Source organism: Oculina patagonica, chromosome 5 (assembly GCF_052425735.1).
Source record: "Oculina patagonica isolate OP01 chromosome 5, crgOcupat, whole genome shotgun sequence".
NCBI classification, from domain to species: Eukaryota; Metazoa; Cnidaria; class Anthozoa; order Scleractinia; family Oculinidae; genus Oculina; species Oculina patagonica.
This window is the reverse complement of record NC_135762.1, coordinates 19,408,850-19,423,548: the sequence shown is the minus strand read 5'-3', so window position 1 is coordinate 19,423,548 and position 14,699 is coordinate 19,408,850. Positions and strand designations below refer to the sequence as shown.

General features: G+C 37.5%; 1 protein-coding gene across 2 annotated transcripts; it reads left to right on the top strand.

Moving 5' to 3' along the window:
• The first annotated feature begins 50 nt into the window (after window positions 1-50).
• On the top strand, window positions 51-12,185 carry LOC144653144 (heat shock protein 75 kDa, mitochondrial-like). 2 transcript variants are annotated; one of them, XM_078513064.1, is made up of 15 exons: window positions 51-241; window positions 3,109-3,197; window positions 3,309-3,372; window positions 4,283-4,365; window positions 5,406-5,797; window positions 7,170-7,279; window positions 7,714-7,787; window positions 8,053-8,100; window positions 8,278-8,849; window positions 9,706-9,763; window positions 9,845-10,001; window positions 10,468-10,550; window positions 10,843-11,003; window positions 11,412-11,484; window positions 11,660-12,185. In XM_078513064.1, the coding sequence occupies exons 1-15, from the start codon at window positions 67-69 to the stop codon at window positions 11,798-11,800; spliced, it is 2,280 nt and encodes a 759-aa protein (XP_078369190.1). In that variant the 5' UTR covers window positions 51-66; the 3' UTR covers window positions 11,801-12,185. The 2 variants fall into 2 exon arrangements, with proteins under 2 accessions (XP_078369190.1, XP_078369191.1); XM_078513065.1 differs by lacking the exons at window positions 10,468-10,550; window positions 11,412-11,484; window positions 11,660-12,185 and having other exon boundaries at window positions 10,843-10,997.
• The last annotated feature ends 2,514 nt before the right edge of the window (window positions 12,186-14,699 follow it).

The window sequence follows — 14,699 nt, the reverse complement described above, 5'->3', positions numbered from 1 at the left end:
CTGATATGAACCAAGTTAGTACGTCGTGTAACACCAGCGATAAACCTCGATTCCAAGTCATCCAATATGGCGGCTGCTCTGGGTTTATTGCACCAGATAAATCGCATTTCCGTACGTCGTTTACAGCCCCGATTATCCCAGTTGAGATGCTTTCATAACAGGATCTTTCAACAAAATCATGGTCTTGCAAAACTACGTTTGACGAGCACAGAACCAGGGCGAAATGTTCAGATGCAAAATGGTAAGAGCGCGCACGTGTTTGTGCTTTTAATATCTCCTCCAAATTCAACATGGTTGTGGACATTGGTAGTGTTTGATATTTGAACTGGAAATTTCAACAAATTAGCGTTTTCGAGCGAAAATCTCCCTGTCTTTTTCCCTTAGTCAAATCCAGATCCAGGTTCCCACTGTTCATCCCACAGGTTGGGATGGTAGCAAGGCCACGGCAGGTTTATTCTCTGGACCTCTTACCCACATGGGGAACAGGACAGGACACAGTTATCCCTACAACAGTATTTATTTAATGTAACAGTCAATTCCAAGCAAGATCATTCCCCCCCCCCCCCCAGGCAACCCCTGGGCATTTGACTGCTACTGAGGCCCAGATGCTAGGGAATTTGATCATACAAAAAGCCTGGATGGTCGGGCATATCTGATATGACCGTTGACAAAATATGTCATAAACTATAAAGCACTAGCGAGCTCAAGCGCATCAAGTTAGTATTGTGTAGTTCCAGAAAATATCCATAACCCCGCCACGGAAGGCTTTTTGTTTTGCACCCCCTCCCCCCGTCCTCCAGAGGGTCTGTGAGGCCCCCCCCCCACCCCCCAGTTTCCATATCTTAACCTTTGATTCATCTTCCTAAAATAGCTGAAATCTGTTTCCTACGGACAAAACGAGAATTACGTGTGTTCTTCACTTATATGTAACATTAGTTCAAACTTCACCCGTAAAAATTAATTTTAACTGGCCTTTTTATTTCTATCATACTAACATTTACTCTCGATCCTCCACATATTACATTTTCGCCCCCATATCCTAAAATAACTCACATTCACATGCGAAATCGCGGAGACTATTTCTCCTACATAACAACTTCACTAACAAACAAACTTTTTCTCCCCTAACACTTAAAATACCACTATCTACGAACATACTATTTTTTCCTCTATTAATCTACTCATTTCTAATCACCCACTTTCCCATCCCCTTTTTTTTTCTTCTATCGCATTGACTTTTACTTCATTCAATTTACCTTTCTCTCACTAAATAAATTAACACAACCCACCATATCATTTCTTTAACTTAACTCCTTTTACCAGTACTTTTTCTTCTACTCCTCTTCTTCTTCGCAGGATCTTCTTTCCATTTTTCGCCCCTAACTCCAACTCCTACCTCTTCGCGCTACTAACAAAAAAATAACTATTAACTATTCTTGAGCATATTTTTACTAGGTAATTTTTTCTACTTCGATCGTACACTTCTTTAGTACTTGTAATGTTCGTCACCCTTGAGAATAGCTTCACAAACCCCCTCCCCCTCAATACCCTTTATCCCCCTCCCCTATCCAGTCCTTCCTGGGGGTATCTCACATTTTTTTCCTTTTCTACGTCCTATATAGCGTGAGTGTCTTCACCAACACAACATTTCCCCACTGGTGGGGCTATTCAACTGCACTCAATCCCAGTCCTGGGGGGGGGGGCATATCTTCTTACTCATCAATAGAGAGGCACTAAACCAAAACACATCATACATCAACTAGATTCACCAACTCTCGGTGCAGAGTCCACTCTCTGTTAAACAATGCAGTGGGTGTTGTGGTGTATGATTTACCTTTTTTCTTTTTATAATAAAAAAAAAACTTTAAATTTACAAAAATAAAACTACTTCTACTAAAGGAAAATATTCTTCATATTCTTAAATTATTCTCTGAGCAAAGAACAATTATCACAAAAACAAATATTCTTCTTTTCTTTTTTTTCCTACCATTCTTAGAGCTTTTCATCTATTTTTTATTTTTTATTATCTGTCTTTTAGGATTCTAAACCTTACCTTCACCTTTCTCTTTCTTTATCTTATCCTTTGTTCCTACATCTTCTTCTTATCTTAACTCTTTTTCCTTTTTTCTTAACACTAATTCATTTATCTACACTCACTTCAACTTTCTCTTCTTTTTCACATTCATCTATCTATCATCCTCAGACATTAACTCACTGACCCTCTTTCCATTTCCTTTCATCTCTTCAAACATTACCCTCTAAAGACACCATCATTCTTATTTTCTTCTCTCTCCCCTCATAGGGAGAAGAGTACTTAATTCTCTCACTTTCCCCCTTCATTAGGGCTCCGGCTGGCGGGGGCTGTTAACACTTACCCACTCCTCAAAAGCAATGTACATATACCAGTCCGAGCGGCAGTGCTAAATAACATCATCTCTTCCTCTTCATATATACTCATACACTCATAGAGAAATACCTATCTGGTTATGTTAATGTAAAGTAGTTTTAACCTATCAGTCTTTTTCTAGGTCCTATTAATAGGGCGTGACTGTCTGTTTAGACTTACCCAACTTACAAAAACATTTCAGCCGCGACTGGTGGGGCATTTGACTGTGCAACTGGCCCACCTAGTGGCGAATTTGATCAGACATTTTGAAAAAAGTCAAATGCCCAGGGGTTTGCCTGGGGGGGGGGGGGGCATGATCTTGCTTGTAATTGACTGATACGTAAGCTATAAAGTGCCAATGAGAGAGGCACTAAGAAAGGCCCAAGAACACATTGCAATGACCCAATGCAACAAGCATTCAAACCCAGACTGCTCGGTGCAGAGTCCACAGCTGCTGCTGTTTTAAATACTAACAGTGGCAGTGGGTGTTTATAAACAACTGACTTCTAAACTGGAAAAGGAGGCAATATAAAACAGTTGGATATTTTCACTGCTACCATCTTCAATAGACATTCCTGGTAAAATAAATTGTATTCTCTGGAGAAAGGCAAGAAGAAGCCAATTTGTATCAAACAAGAGGCAACCCCAACCCACGCAAATAAACCCATATTCTTTTATTTGTAATTACTTATGGTAATGTTGTCTTTTTGTTATCTCTATAGGATTAAAATATTTCCAAGTAAGAACCTACCCAAGCATTTGCTGTAGAGCTTTGTCGGATAATTCTTCTGACAAGGAACATTTGTCAAAGGTATCTGAAAAATGCACAAATTGTGTAAAGTCAATAACTTTTAACCACATTTTTATTGTATATTTTGTGTTTGATGTTTATCAAGTGGTTAAGACATTTTTAATTTCTCAGGATGTGGATTCTGAAGAGGAATATGACACTGTTCATGTTATTACTGAAAATGAAAAAGTTGTTGGTAAGTTGAGGTTACAGTTCATGAATACTTTGTACAGTTACTAATAGACACTGCAGTGTGGATGCATACATTTTGCAAAAACTCTTACAGGAATTCCTTAAAGCTTGCTTGAATTCGACATTTGAAATTCTGTGTTGAACTAATTACATGTATAATGAAAAATTATGCCAATTGAATTTACAATGCATGTCATTGCAATATTTATTACAAAGCAATCATATTATAATAGCAGAATCAGGTGACAAAAGAACGTTTACAGCTTACTGTGTGTGATCTTCCCCACCATACCAGAATGTTCTGCTTGATTAGTTTCATTTTGCCTTATACTCAACTAAGGAACCTGTTCACAGGCTATGCTTTGTAGTACTTCATCTTTTTGGCCTTGTTTGTGTTTGTCTATGACCCTTTGGATTTTATCCTTTGCTTAATATGTATTCTGCTGAATAGAAGCACTAGATCATCTGTCCAAGTCCAGGGCTCAATTCAATAAAACATTAATTATTTTACAAGTAAAATTTACAATATTGTTAAAGAGGTTGAAAACAAAAGCTACACTTGTAAATGACACTTTACTGTCTTGTAAATGTTTTATTGAATTGACCCCAGTATTGTTCTCTATAATATATTCTCTGTTGCTTCATGCATGCAGTATACATATATGCACAACATTTCACCATGCGGTATCTGAATATCCACAATGAACACTTCATTATAGGAAATATTGTCCAAGACCATGTGGAACTGCATGTGACCTTGCTGTCATTCTTGTGCTCTCATCAGGACATGACAATCCCCAACAGTCAACAGTCTTCATCAGACATGACTTCATCTTTTTAATGTTATTTGTTTGGCTATTGCATAGTACAGCATAACTCCACTGTTGTTCTTTTCTTTACTTCATGTACATTAGGTGAAGCCCAAAGGCATGAATTTCAGGCAGAAACAAGGCAGTTATTGGACATTGTAGCCAAGACACTCTACTCAGAGAAAGAGGTATAAAATAAAGAGGCAGTACTTTTACACAACAGTCACCAACTGTAAAAAATACTAGTTTTTTAAGAGTATGACATATAGCATTAATGTAAGATCTTGTAACAAGCACCAAAAGGACCCTCTCTCTTCCCCTGCCAGTGAGGTGGGAAAGGAGAACAGAGCAAGTGAACAAGTAATATAATGGCAAATGATTTTGCTAACTTATGATTACAATATTAATCATGAATGTTACTGTTGTTTATGGGCAATAGGTACTGTGTTCTTGTAACCAGGCAACATTATAGCTTTCAACACTTGTCACAGTGTAGGGTGCTCAATAACTTTTTCATTAGCTGTTACATTTTCTTTATACAGGCGTAACAAGGTTGCACCGGGCTGGCGGGGGTTCTATAGTTTATGTGACAGCACTGTATTGCACAGCCGTAAGGCTTACTAGTGACATCACTCGCAGATGTTACAGGTTAGGAGTTCAACTGAGAACAGGACAGTAGATGATGTACCATATTTACTCAAAACAGTGCCATGAGGCTTTGTTAAGTTTTTGACGTTTTGATGCAGCAAGGGCAGTGCTTATTAAAAATCAATAAAAAAATTAATTAAACTTTTATAACCATTAAGATAGCAACAACAATCAAAATTCAACTCTTAGTCACTCTTGGTCCACATCAGAGTAAAGTAGCTGCATACACTGCCATGTAAGAGCATAACCCTCCTTAAAGAAGTACTGCTTTAGAGCTCAAGTGTTTCGATAGCCTGTTCCAGGCTCTCGGTCAGTCAACGGGAAGCGAGGCAAGTAGAAAGCGTAAAAGCGAGTGGAAGTGAGCAAAGCAAGTGGCAAGCGAGTGACTCTTTCGCTGGCTTCGCTTCGCTTCCCGCTACTAACTGAGAGCCTGGAAAGGCTAGTGTTTTGAGTAAGCACCACATTTAGTAGTGCAATGCTTGTTGAAGTAAATATGGTAACTAATAACTGCACTTTAATCAATTTATTTTCAATTTCCTTGAAACTTAGTTGTGACAATAATTATTGTAATCCACTATAGGTTTTTATTCGTGAAGTAATATCCAATGCTTCAGATGCTCTGGAAAAACTGCAATATCAGTTCATGACAGGAAAGGATGTTACAGAAAGTGAGCTTCCTCTTGAAATCAACATTGCCACTGATCAAGAGAAAGGAACACTGACAATAAAGGATCATGGGATAGGAATGACGAGAGATGAGCTGTTAGATAATCTGGGTACTATAGCCAGATCAGGATCTAAAGCTTTTCTTGATGAGCTTGGCAAACTGGGGCAAGGAGATGCAAGAGAGAAAAGCATTATTGGACAGTTTGGAGTGGGCTTTTATTCCACATTCATGGTGGCTGACAAAGTTGATGTGTACACACGATCTTTTTCTCCTGACAGTAAAGGATTTTTGTGGACTTCAGATGGGTAACTGATTTGTAGATTAAAATTACCGGTATTATGTAGTAGTTGTTACCCAATGTAGGACAAAACTGTTCCAAAAAATCCCAACTGTTTGCAGCAGGTATCCTTTTCATCCAACTACACAAATCCATAGGATTGGAAGAGGGTGTAAGTTGTGGTACAACTTTACCCTCTGTACAATTTGGCATTTTCCTTCATTTTCTATTCATTATCATATATTATTAACGTACACCAAAACAAAAGAAAATACCAAATTGTACCAACTGGAAGGTAAAATTGAAGCACAATGTGTACACAAACGCTTGAAGATAATTTGAAGCAATGATAATGGATTTATGTTCAAGGGCTATGAAAGTGGTGTTGTACATTAAACTTTTATTAATGTTTTAGAGGGTTTTGGCCTACATGTTCAGGATTAATATCTTTAATACTGGATGTGGGATATTTTGAGGGATTTGAGACTGTTGAGTTTTTGGTGGGTGGAAGGGGATGGGGAGGTATTTATTATATGGTTAGGTTTTTGGGTGTGATGATGCTTTAGCTTTATTTTTGGTTTTAATACTTACAGTCAACGCGCTTCACGCATGAACGCTCGGCGACGTAAGGTTCCAATATTCACGTGAACATTTCATGATTCAATTTGATTGACATGCCTTCACCGCAAGATTGAAAGATAAAGATCATGTTTCGAATAATCGAATCATTCATTTGTAAATTTTGCGCGGAAGCGGTCGAGAAATTGAAAATGTCGGAAATTCTAGTAAAGATAAAGAGCAATGACCTCGCTCTTGCGTTTGTCGAACGAACAGAAAAATGCTCAAAGAAATTAGACACGACATTGTCTCCGAAGTAGGAGAATTGTTGCCTCAAAATTTTGTTTGTTCGAATGGGAATTCCAGTAAGCGCTATCCAAGAGGAGAAACTGCATCTTCAAAAGTGTGTTGTAGAAGAAGAGAGCGGCACAGCATTTAGTTTGTCGATTCAAGTGCACAATAGCTTGGAAAAGAACAATTCAATCGAACGAGCGCATAACTGCGTGAATGCGGCGGTGACACAGTCGCTCATTTACATGTAATTTGTTCCCGCGAGAAAAAAAAAACAGCACACAGCCGAAATTATTTAAAAAAAATTATCAATTGCCATAACGTCAGATGTCTTATTTTCAATTTTACCATGGGCTTTTAAATACTTTCAATTTGATTTACAATTGTTCGATTGAAGTTTCGAAGAATGATTTCATTAACTGAAAATGAAATCGGTGAATGAAATATTTTATGAATGTTTGAAGTTGTGTATTCATGCGTGAAGCGCGTTGACTGTAACTGTTGATTTAGTTTGTTTGAAAGTTAAACATTTGTATATTTTGGTGTTTCAGATCTGGCTCATTTGAGATTGCCGAGGCAGAGAATGTATCTCGGGGGACAAAAGTGGTTATGCGCTTAAAGGAACCCTACAAGAGTTTTGCCCTTAAAACTACAGTTGAAGGTTAATTTAATGAGTTCTATCAGTAACCATTAAAAAAAATACCATCTTTATTATTTATTTCACAGTAACCATCTTGTTTACAATTTTTAAATATTAAAAAAATATCAGTCAGTCAATCAGTAAAAAAATATCACTTAAAAGTAAGCAGGTTCTACAGATCATCAACTGTTGCAGGGTAAATTTTGTTAAAAATATTACAGTTAATCCGTTCAAACATTCCTAATGTAGTGTAAAAATTAAGGAATCAACAAATACATGTATCTTCAATTTTGATAGTGATGCTGGGAAACGATGTTCATTTTATTACAACACTGCACATTTTCATCCTAGTTCAAAATACTTTATTTCACATAAATAATGACTACAAGCTACTAATATACTGCTACAGAATGTTGCAATGTCTTATACATACTGAGTGGAGTTAATACTTACAGATACCATCAAGAAATATAGTAACTTTGTGGGTTTTCCAATATATCTGGATGGCACATGCATTAACACAATACAGGTTTTTATGACATTTTTTTATATATTATGATTTGTCACACTTTGATTTTGGTCTGCATTGATATTACCTACGTAGCAATATCTACATGTACATGGGAAGAGCTTGATACCAAGGGACTACAAGGATTTGTCCACAACCCATTCTACCACTGAGTGTAATTGCTACTTCAGACAAGGCTTATGGAGGGCACACACTTTTTAGTAGTGAATTGTATTCCTCATTACTTTTCTTTTGTTGTATTTCTCAATATTTGTTATCTCTTCAGCCATTGTGGATGTTGGATCCCAAGGATATAAGCAATGAAGAACATGAGGTTTGTAAGGAAAAGAAGCGTTTTCCTTGATTATCTTGCACAACAAAGCTGTTCTCACTTTTACCCATGTCTAAACACACAAATTACACATTTAATCACCGATAGTCTTACAAGTCGTGTTGACGTTTAGCATCTTTCTATAAGACATGCTTTTATTCTTTTTTGTTTTTACAATAGGAGTTTTACCAGTTTATTGCCAAGACATATGACAAACCAAGATATACTCTTCATTACAAGACAGATGCTCCATTGAACATTCGCAGTATATTTTACATCCCTGAAACCCTACCACAGTTATTCACTATTCAGCACATTGAGCATGGTGTCTCACTTTACAGCAGGAAAGTTCTTATTCAATCCAAGGCTCACAAAGTTTTGCCAAATTGGCTGCGATTTGTAAAGGGAGTTGTGGACAGTGAGGATATTCCACTTAACCTAAGTCGCGAGCTTCTTCAAGACAGTGCTCTTATAAACAAGCTTAGTGAGGTACTGTCAGCGAGAATTGTCAAGTTTCTTCAGCAACAACAAAAGAAGGACAGAGTTAAGTATGAAAAATTCTTCAAGGATTGTGGCATTTTTTTCCGTGAAGGAATAGTTAGCACTAACAGCGAAGAAGCCAAACAAGATATAGCAAAACTTCTGTTGTTTGAATCATCTCACGAAAAGGCTGGAGTTCTATCATCACTTCCTGTCTATGTGTCACGCATGAAACCATCGCAGAAGAATATCTACTACTTGTGTGCTCCAAGGTAACCTGAAACATTGAATGTTTGACTTTTCACTGTGTTTTTTGGTCTCTCTGTAAAAAAGTAAACTTACTACACTGTAAAATGTGCCGCTCCTTTATATATTTTGTACATGTTATAATTAGTTCATAGTAAATACTGTTGATGTGAGACTTAACTGCACCAGCTGATTTTACAAAACAAATCTAATCCGGTAATATATCTGTTTCTCATTATTTTTGTGTTACAGTGGAACCCCGATATAACGATATGCCAAGGCAGCAGTAAAATTATATCGTTATATCAAAGTATCGTTATATCGAAACTCCCGATATAACGATATGGCCGTAAAATAACCGAAAATATCGTTATATCGGGGTAAACCCAACATATATTTTTTAACTGGATAAAGAGACTAAGAATACAATATCATTTTCTTATATCATCGCACAAAGCTGTTGTCAGAAACGTTAGAGATTACTCTATTACTGTTATGTTGTTGTGGTAAATTCAATGTTTTGCTTAAATTGTGACTGTGTACTGATAATATCGTTATATCGGGGAACATTTTACGTTCGGTCACAGGTACTCCTGGTTCGGTCCGCTAAATTCTCATCGTTATATCAGGAAGATCGTTATATCAAGGTTCTGTCCCATACATTTTACTGTAACTTTTGCCGGGACATAGAATAATCATCGTTATATCGAGGATTGTTATATCGGGGTTCCACTGTAATTAAATCTAATGATGTTGTAATAATGCACTTGAACAGGCTCCACTAATGAACACCTTTTGTAGTCTAACAGTTTAGTTGTAGTCACTGTCACAGAATTATAATAACAGAAGCTAATAGGCTACGTATTTACTCTTCCATTTTAGTCGTGACGTTGCAGAGACATCCCCGTACTACGAAGCCCTGAAGAAAGATGATGTAGAGGTTGGTCTCTTGATGGTTTAGAACAATACAACAATTAGCTCAGTTTATTGACACTAGATTTTTGTGTGTTCTTTACATCAGGTTTTGTTCAGTTACAATGAACAAGATGATATAACCATGCATTACCTTGATAAATTTGACGGCAAGAATATCATGGCTGCAGAGAATTACTTTTCAGTTGATAGAGAAGTGAAACCAGCTGAGTCAGCAGAAACAAGTGAAACTGATCAGTCGTCAGGTAAATACAGAAAATTACAGCTTTGTTGAAACTTCTTACAACTAGGAATTTCTCATTGGATAATTTTGGAATAATGTGGCTGCCTTGCATGAGAAATTTCAGCCTCCCTTGTTCCTTTTTTGGTTTGTTATTATTATTCTTTCATTTATTTGGCCGTTTTCACACTAGAAGACGGACAAATCGTCTAGACGGACAAGTCGTCTGACGATTTGTTTTTTTAGTGTGAATTTAAGACGGCTTTAAGACGACCTGTCTGTCTAGACGACCAAATCGTCCTCGAAAAATCGACAACCTAGACGGCCAAATCAACGGACAAACTCAGACGACTTTTACGTATTAGACGATTTGTCCGTCTCTAGTTTGAGTACGGCCATTGACTTAAGTTAATATCTTGTGACTTGTCATGCTCGGAGGTGGACACCTACTCGCTGAATCTTATTGGATAAGTGTCACGGTTTTTTGACAGAATCTCTAACAGAGGAGCAATCAAAAGAATTAGCAGACTGGATCAGTATAATCCTTGGAAAACAGAAAGTCTCAGCTGTAAAGGTTTGAGTAAATTCCAGATTCACCCATTGTTTGAAATCCAAGTGCAATTTATAGTTTCAATACCAACAGCCCAAATATGTGAATTGTCGAAGGTAAATGGAGGTTGATCTGTGTATGATCCTTCAAGTATTTTCACACAAGGTCGCTCTTTTTGTGCAATTTTGGACAAGCTTTTAAATGACAGATGAATTCTTTTGTTGTGAGAAAAAGTGTTTTTGCAGTAGTCATTACCGCAGGGGAAGAATGTATCTAGGAGGTTCAATAATATTACATGGATTATTTGTCATCACAGGTATCCAAACATCTGAGTGAGACCAGTCACCCAGTGATGGTGACTGTGCCTGACATGGTGGCAGCTAAACACTGGATGAAATACATGACAGCTCAACAAACCCAGGACATTGACAATGCTAAATATCAGATACTCCAGCCTACACTAGAAATAAACCCCAGGTACATAATCAGTTTACTGCTCGTTTTTTTATTTTTTTTATAACAGAGTAAATAATATATTCCGATCACTATGTTTGTTTGCAGCTTGATTGGCTTTTGAACTTTTGAATAATATGATAGCTGATGTGTTACTTAAAATAAACCTTACTCCATTTTATCAACTTTCTCAATTTAAAACCCCACTTCAGGAAAGTAATCTCATGTGAATCTTCCTCTACAAGGTCTAAACTGCCGACGTTCTGCTTAAATCCAGTGTAACTATTGTGAGAAAGAAGTGGTGTGTTTTGAAAGCAGATGACGAAAAAGTAAAGTCGGAATATAGTTGATCCGTACAAATATGACCAGTAATACCTACGAGTTTTTGCATTGCAAGCCAGTGCCGTGACTAATTTTGTTTGTTTATGATAGCCACGAATTAATCAGACATTTGCAAGATGCCCGGACAGTGAATACAGATCTAGCAGTCCTTGTGGTACACCAGGTTAGTATATGTGCCATGTGGAAAGCGATGGTGTGTTTGAAATTTTGTTTCTCATTTGTTTTACAAATGTTCAGGTACTCTTAGTGTTTGTTTAGATGTTCCGTTTTCAACCTGGCTAGGTTTCGAAACTCTAAAACACATATAAGAACTGATCATTAAATCCTGCTGGTTGCAGCTGTTTGATAATGCTATGATGTCTGCTGGACTACTTCATGACCCGCGGAGCATGGTGGGAAGGTTAAACTCTCTGTTAGCAAAAGCGTTGGATTCTTCTAAATCAAAGTCTGAGGACAAGACTGAGGACCAGTCTGAGTAAACACACAGCAATACAGTACCGAGAACGACTGGGAACAAGCTACAATCTTTGTTATAAAGATATCGCCATCTATCAATCATACACGGACTAGAGGAGTCCCGGAGAACAGCGTCCATACAACAAATCTCCTGATTTAAAACATTAAAAAAAAATGTTTTACCAGGGGCGTGTTTTTTTTCTGGCTAGATAGGCCATCTGCTGTGTAATTGAGCATTGTTATTATTATTGTTATTTTGGTGAATTTTATTATTAGGCTGCTGCCGACGGCAAAAAGCAATATCCAGCTAAGTGATCCACACAGAGGAGACATAAATTGAGATGGTTCTGCTAAAATATACCTGATGTAGAAAAGAACTTAATAAAAGTAAAAGTCGCCAAAAAATCACCCTAATGTATTCCTCTTCGCGAATGTGGTCGTACAAAACAATCACTGGAGCCAACCACTTGTAAGTTGAACTACTTTACTCTGAGTGACGACATATTTGTTAAGGCTTTAATGCATGGTACATGTGTATTCCAATCTGTGGTACAAAAGCATCCGAAACTGGAAGTAAGAAGAGGGGGTTTTGTTGGTGAAAGGCTTGGGGTGGAAAGGGTTTGAAGGTTGGGATGATAATAGATCAGGTAAAGCGTTTGTTTATTGATGCATTTCAGCCATGCATGCTATTGACCTGATCATCAAACAAATATTACATATATTGCAATAAAACGCATTTCGCGTGCCAGATGTCACGTTTTTGTGACCAAGAAACCTGTTAAACTTCATTTTCCTTTTCACAAAGAGTAGTTAATAACACATTGATTAAGCATTTGATCATCAAGGTATAAATAACTTCACGCCTTGGTAACGTCCTACTTGTTTCTGTGTACTGAATTGTTGTCATGCAGACGTCATTTGTGAAGCATGCAAGAAACTGCGTTCCTCGCACAAAAAACGAGAACTAATCATCAATTAGGAAATACCGATCATGTTTCTGAAAACCAATGACGTATGTATATGACCACCAAATGACGTAATCAGGCAAAACAACTGTTTAATGACCTTTATATTGTTGCTGATGTTAAGTGTTTTAAGTGTTAGTGCAATAACACAACCAAGCGATTGCAAATACTGTCAAACTACAACATTAGATCTTAATAAACTGAATAAACTCTAAACAAACTCTTTATAAACTTGAAATAACTGTACATACAATTTTCAGGTCTAGTAAAGAGGAAAGTTACAAGCTAAAGTGTACTATGTCTTCCAGTTCTTAGATATCTTAAGTTTCTGACTTCGTTAAGTTTCTCCCCGAGTTCCCTTTTAGATTGTATTTTCCTCCGCACAATATGTTCATTAAAGGGAAGATCGAGCGCTTCTAACCTTGTTGAGTCGTTTATAGAGTTTGACAACACAGCTAAGGTCATAACTGAAAAACCTAAAATCTTGAATTTGCCAACCTTTCTGGAGACCAAACCCACTTCAGGGCTGCAACGAGGTAAATGAATTGTATCACTTTCAAAATGTTCCACGTTATTTTGACTTGCTTGCAATGATTCGGTGCTTGCTTGTAATGATCCTGTAGAATGACTTCTTGCGGAGAACGTACGTGTTTTCAAATGTAACGAGTCGACAGTTTTCCTTTCAGCTGTAACATCAGAATGTGCGCGTATTCTTCCTGATAACATTGAAGGTAGTTCAGTATCGAGCGAGGTGACTATTGTCGGTAACAGCCTATCATGTCCTTCATTGTGTTGTGAACTCTTTGTAACAGAGATGTTAGGGATAGCATGCTTGTGTTTAAGAAAGTGCGCTCGTTCAGCGTCAACAAAGGCACATTTCTCCTTGCAATCTTTTTCCAGTCTGTTGTAGGTAATATGCAGTTCAGCTAATTCCCTCCGGTTTTTTTCAATTGCCCGTCTCGTGTTAGCCTCACTTATGTTGTTTCCCTTCATTTCTTCTTTTTGATCGAAAAGTGCGCTTCCACAAAATTATATTCAATATCACGGTGACATCATTTTCAGAGTTCCAGTTGAGCACTCGCGCGCAAAGGCAATTGACATACCAGTTACTTAGCAATTATTAGATGCACAATTACTAAATTAATATGTAGACAGGCGTGTTTTCATTATTATTTAATTATTATCCTCTATTTCAATACGATCTGTATTAAAGCTCTTACTAAGCTCTTAGTTTACTAGTCGTTCTGCTTATTGCCATTGACTGGTGCGATTTGACTTCTAAGCTTGACGTCATAAAATTCTACTTGCAACATGGCGCGGCAAGAAAGAGTAAAGATGCCCTGAGTGAACGCACGTTTAACAAGGTAGACATTGCACCGCGTGCTCGATTAAATCATGCATTCCTCGCGTGACGCGTTACTTTTGTCCAGTGATTTGTCAATTATCAATCCGTAATCTTCCACCATGAACGGTTAATGCAAACGGATCCGAAAATGTATCGTTCAAACACTGGGAAGTTGAGAATTTTTTTCCTCCACAAAGAACGATTAGAATCCGAAAACAAAAGTTTGTCGAGGCCCGCACTTTCTAACCTGTGGTTACCCCTAGTTTCACCCCCTAAACATCATTTTTTGCTAGCAACACCATGAGCAAGGCTAATATCAGGCCATTTTGGCTTTACAGTGCGTGCTGGCATTCGCAGTCCACAAAAAGTAGCGATATACAAAAATCTATATGAAATAGAGCTTTAGCGTAATGTTCAACTGTTCTTTGACATTTTGTTTTATAAAAAACCTATGTTTTATCAGAGTACAAAACATAGAAAACTCATGTTTTATTGTTTTTTGTCAGCTTTCCTCGAGTGCTTCGCGCGTCGTTGACTGTTCGTTGGCGAAAACCACTCTGCCTCGTCCCCAGGCGTCCTCCTCCTTGGTAGTGCACGGTTCGCTTGGCGTTG

What these genes read in the sequence shown, in the direction of transcription:
- LOC144653144 (XM_078513064.1), top strand. Translation starts at nt 67, where the DNA reads ATGGCGGCTGCTCTGGGTTTATTGCACCAGATAAATCGCATTTCCGTA. An exon ending in CACTCTACTCAGAGAAAGAG is followed by an intron (nt 4,366 to 5,405) that starts GTATAAAATAAA and finishes AATCCACTATAG; the next exon opens with GTTTTTATTCGTGAAGTAAT. An exon ending in TGAAGAAAGATGATGTAGAG is followed by an intron (nt 9,764 to 9,844) that starts GTTGGTCTCTTG and finishes TCTTTACATCAG; the next exon opens with GTTTTGTTCAGTTACAATGA.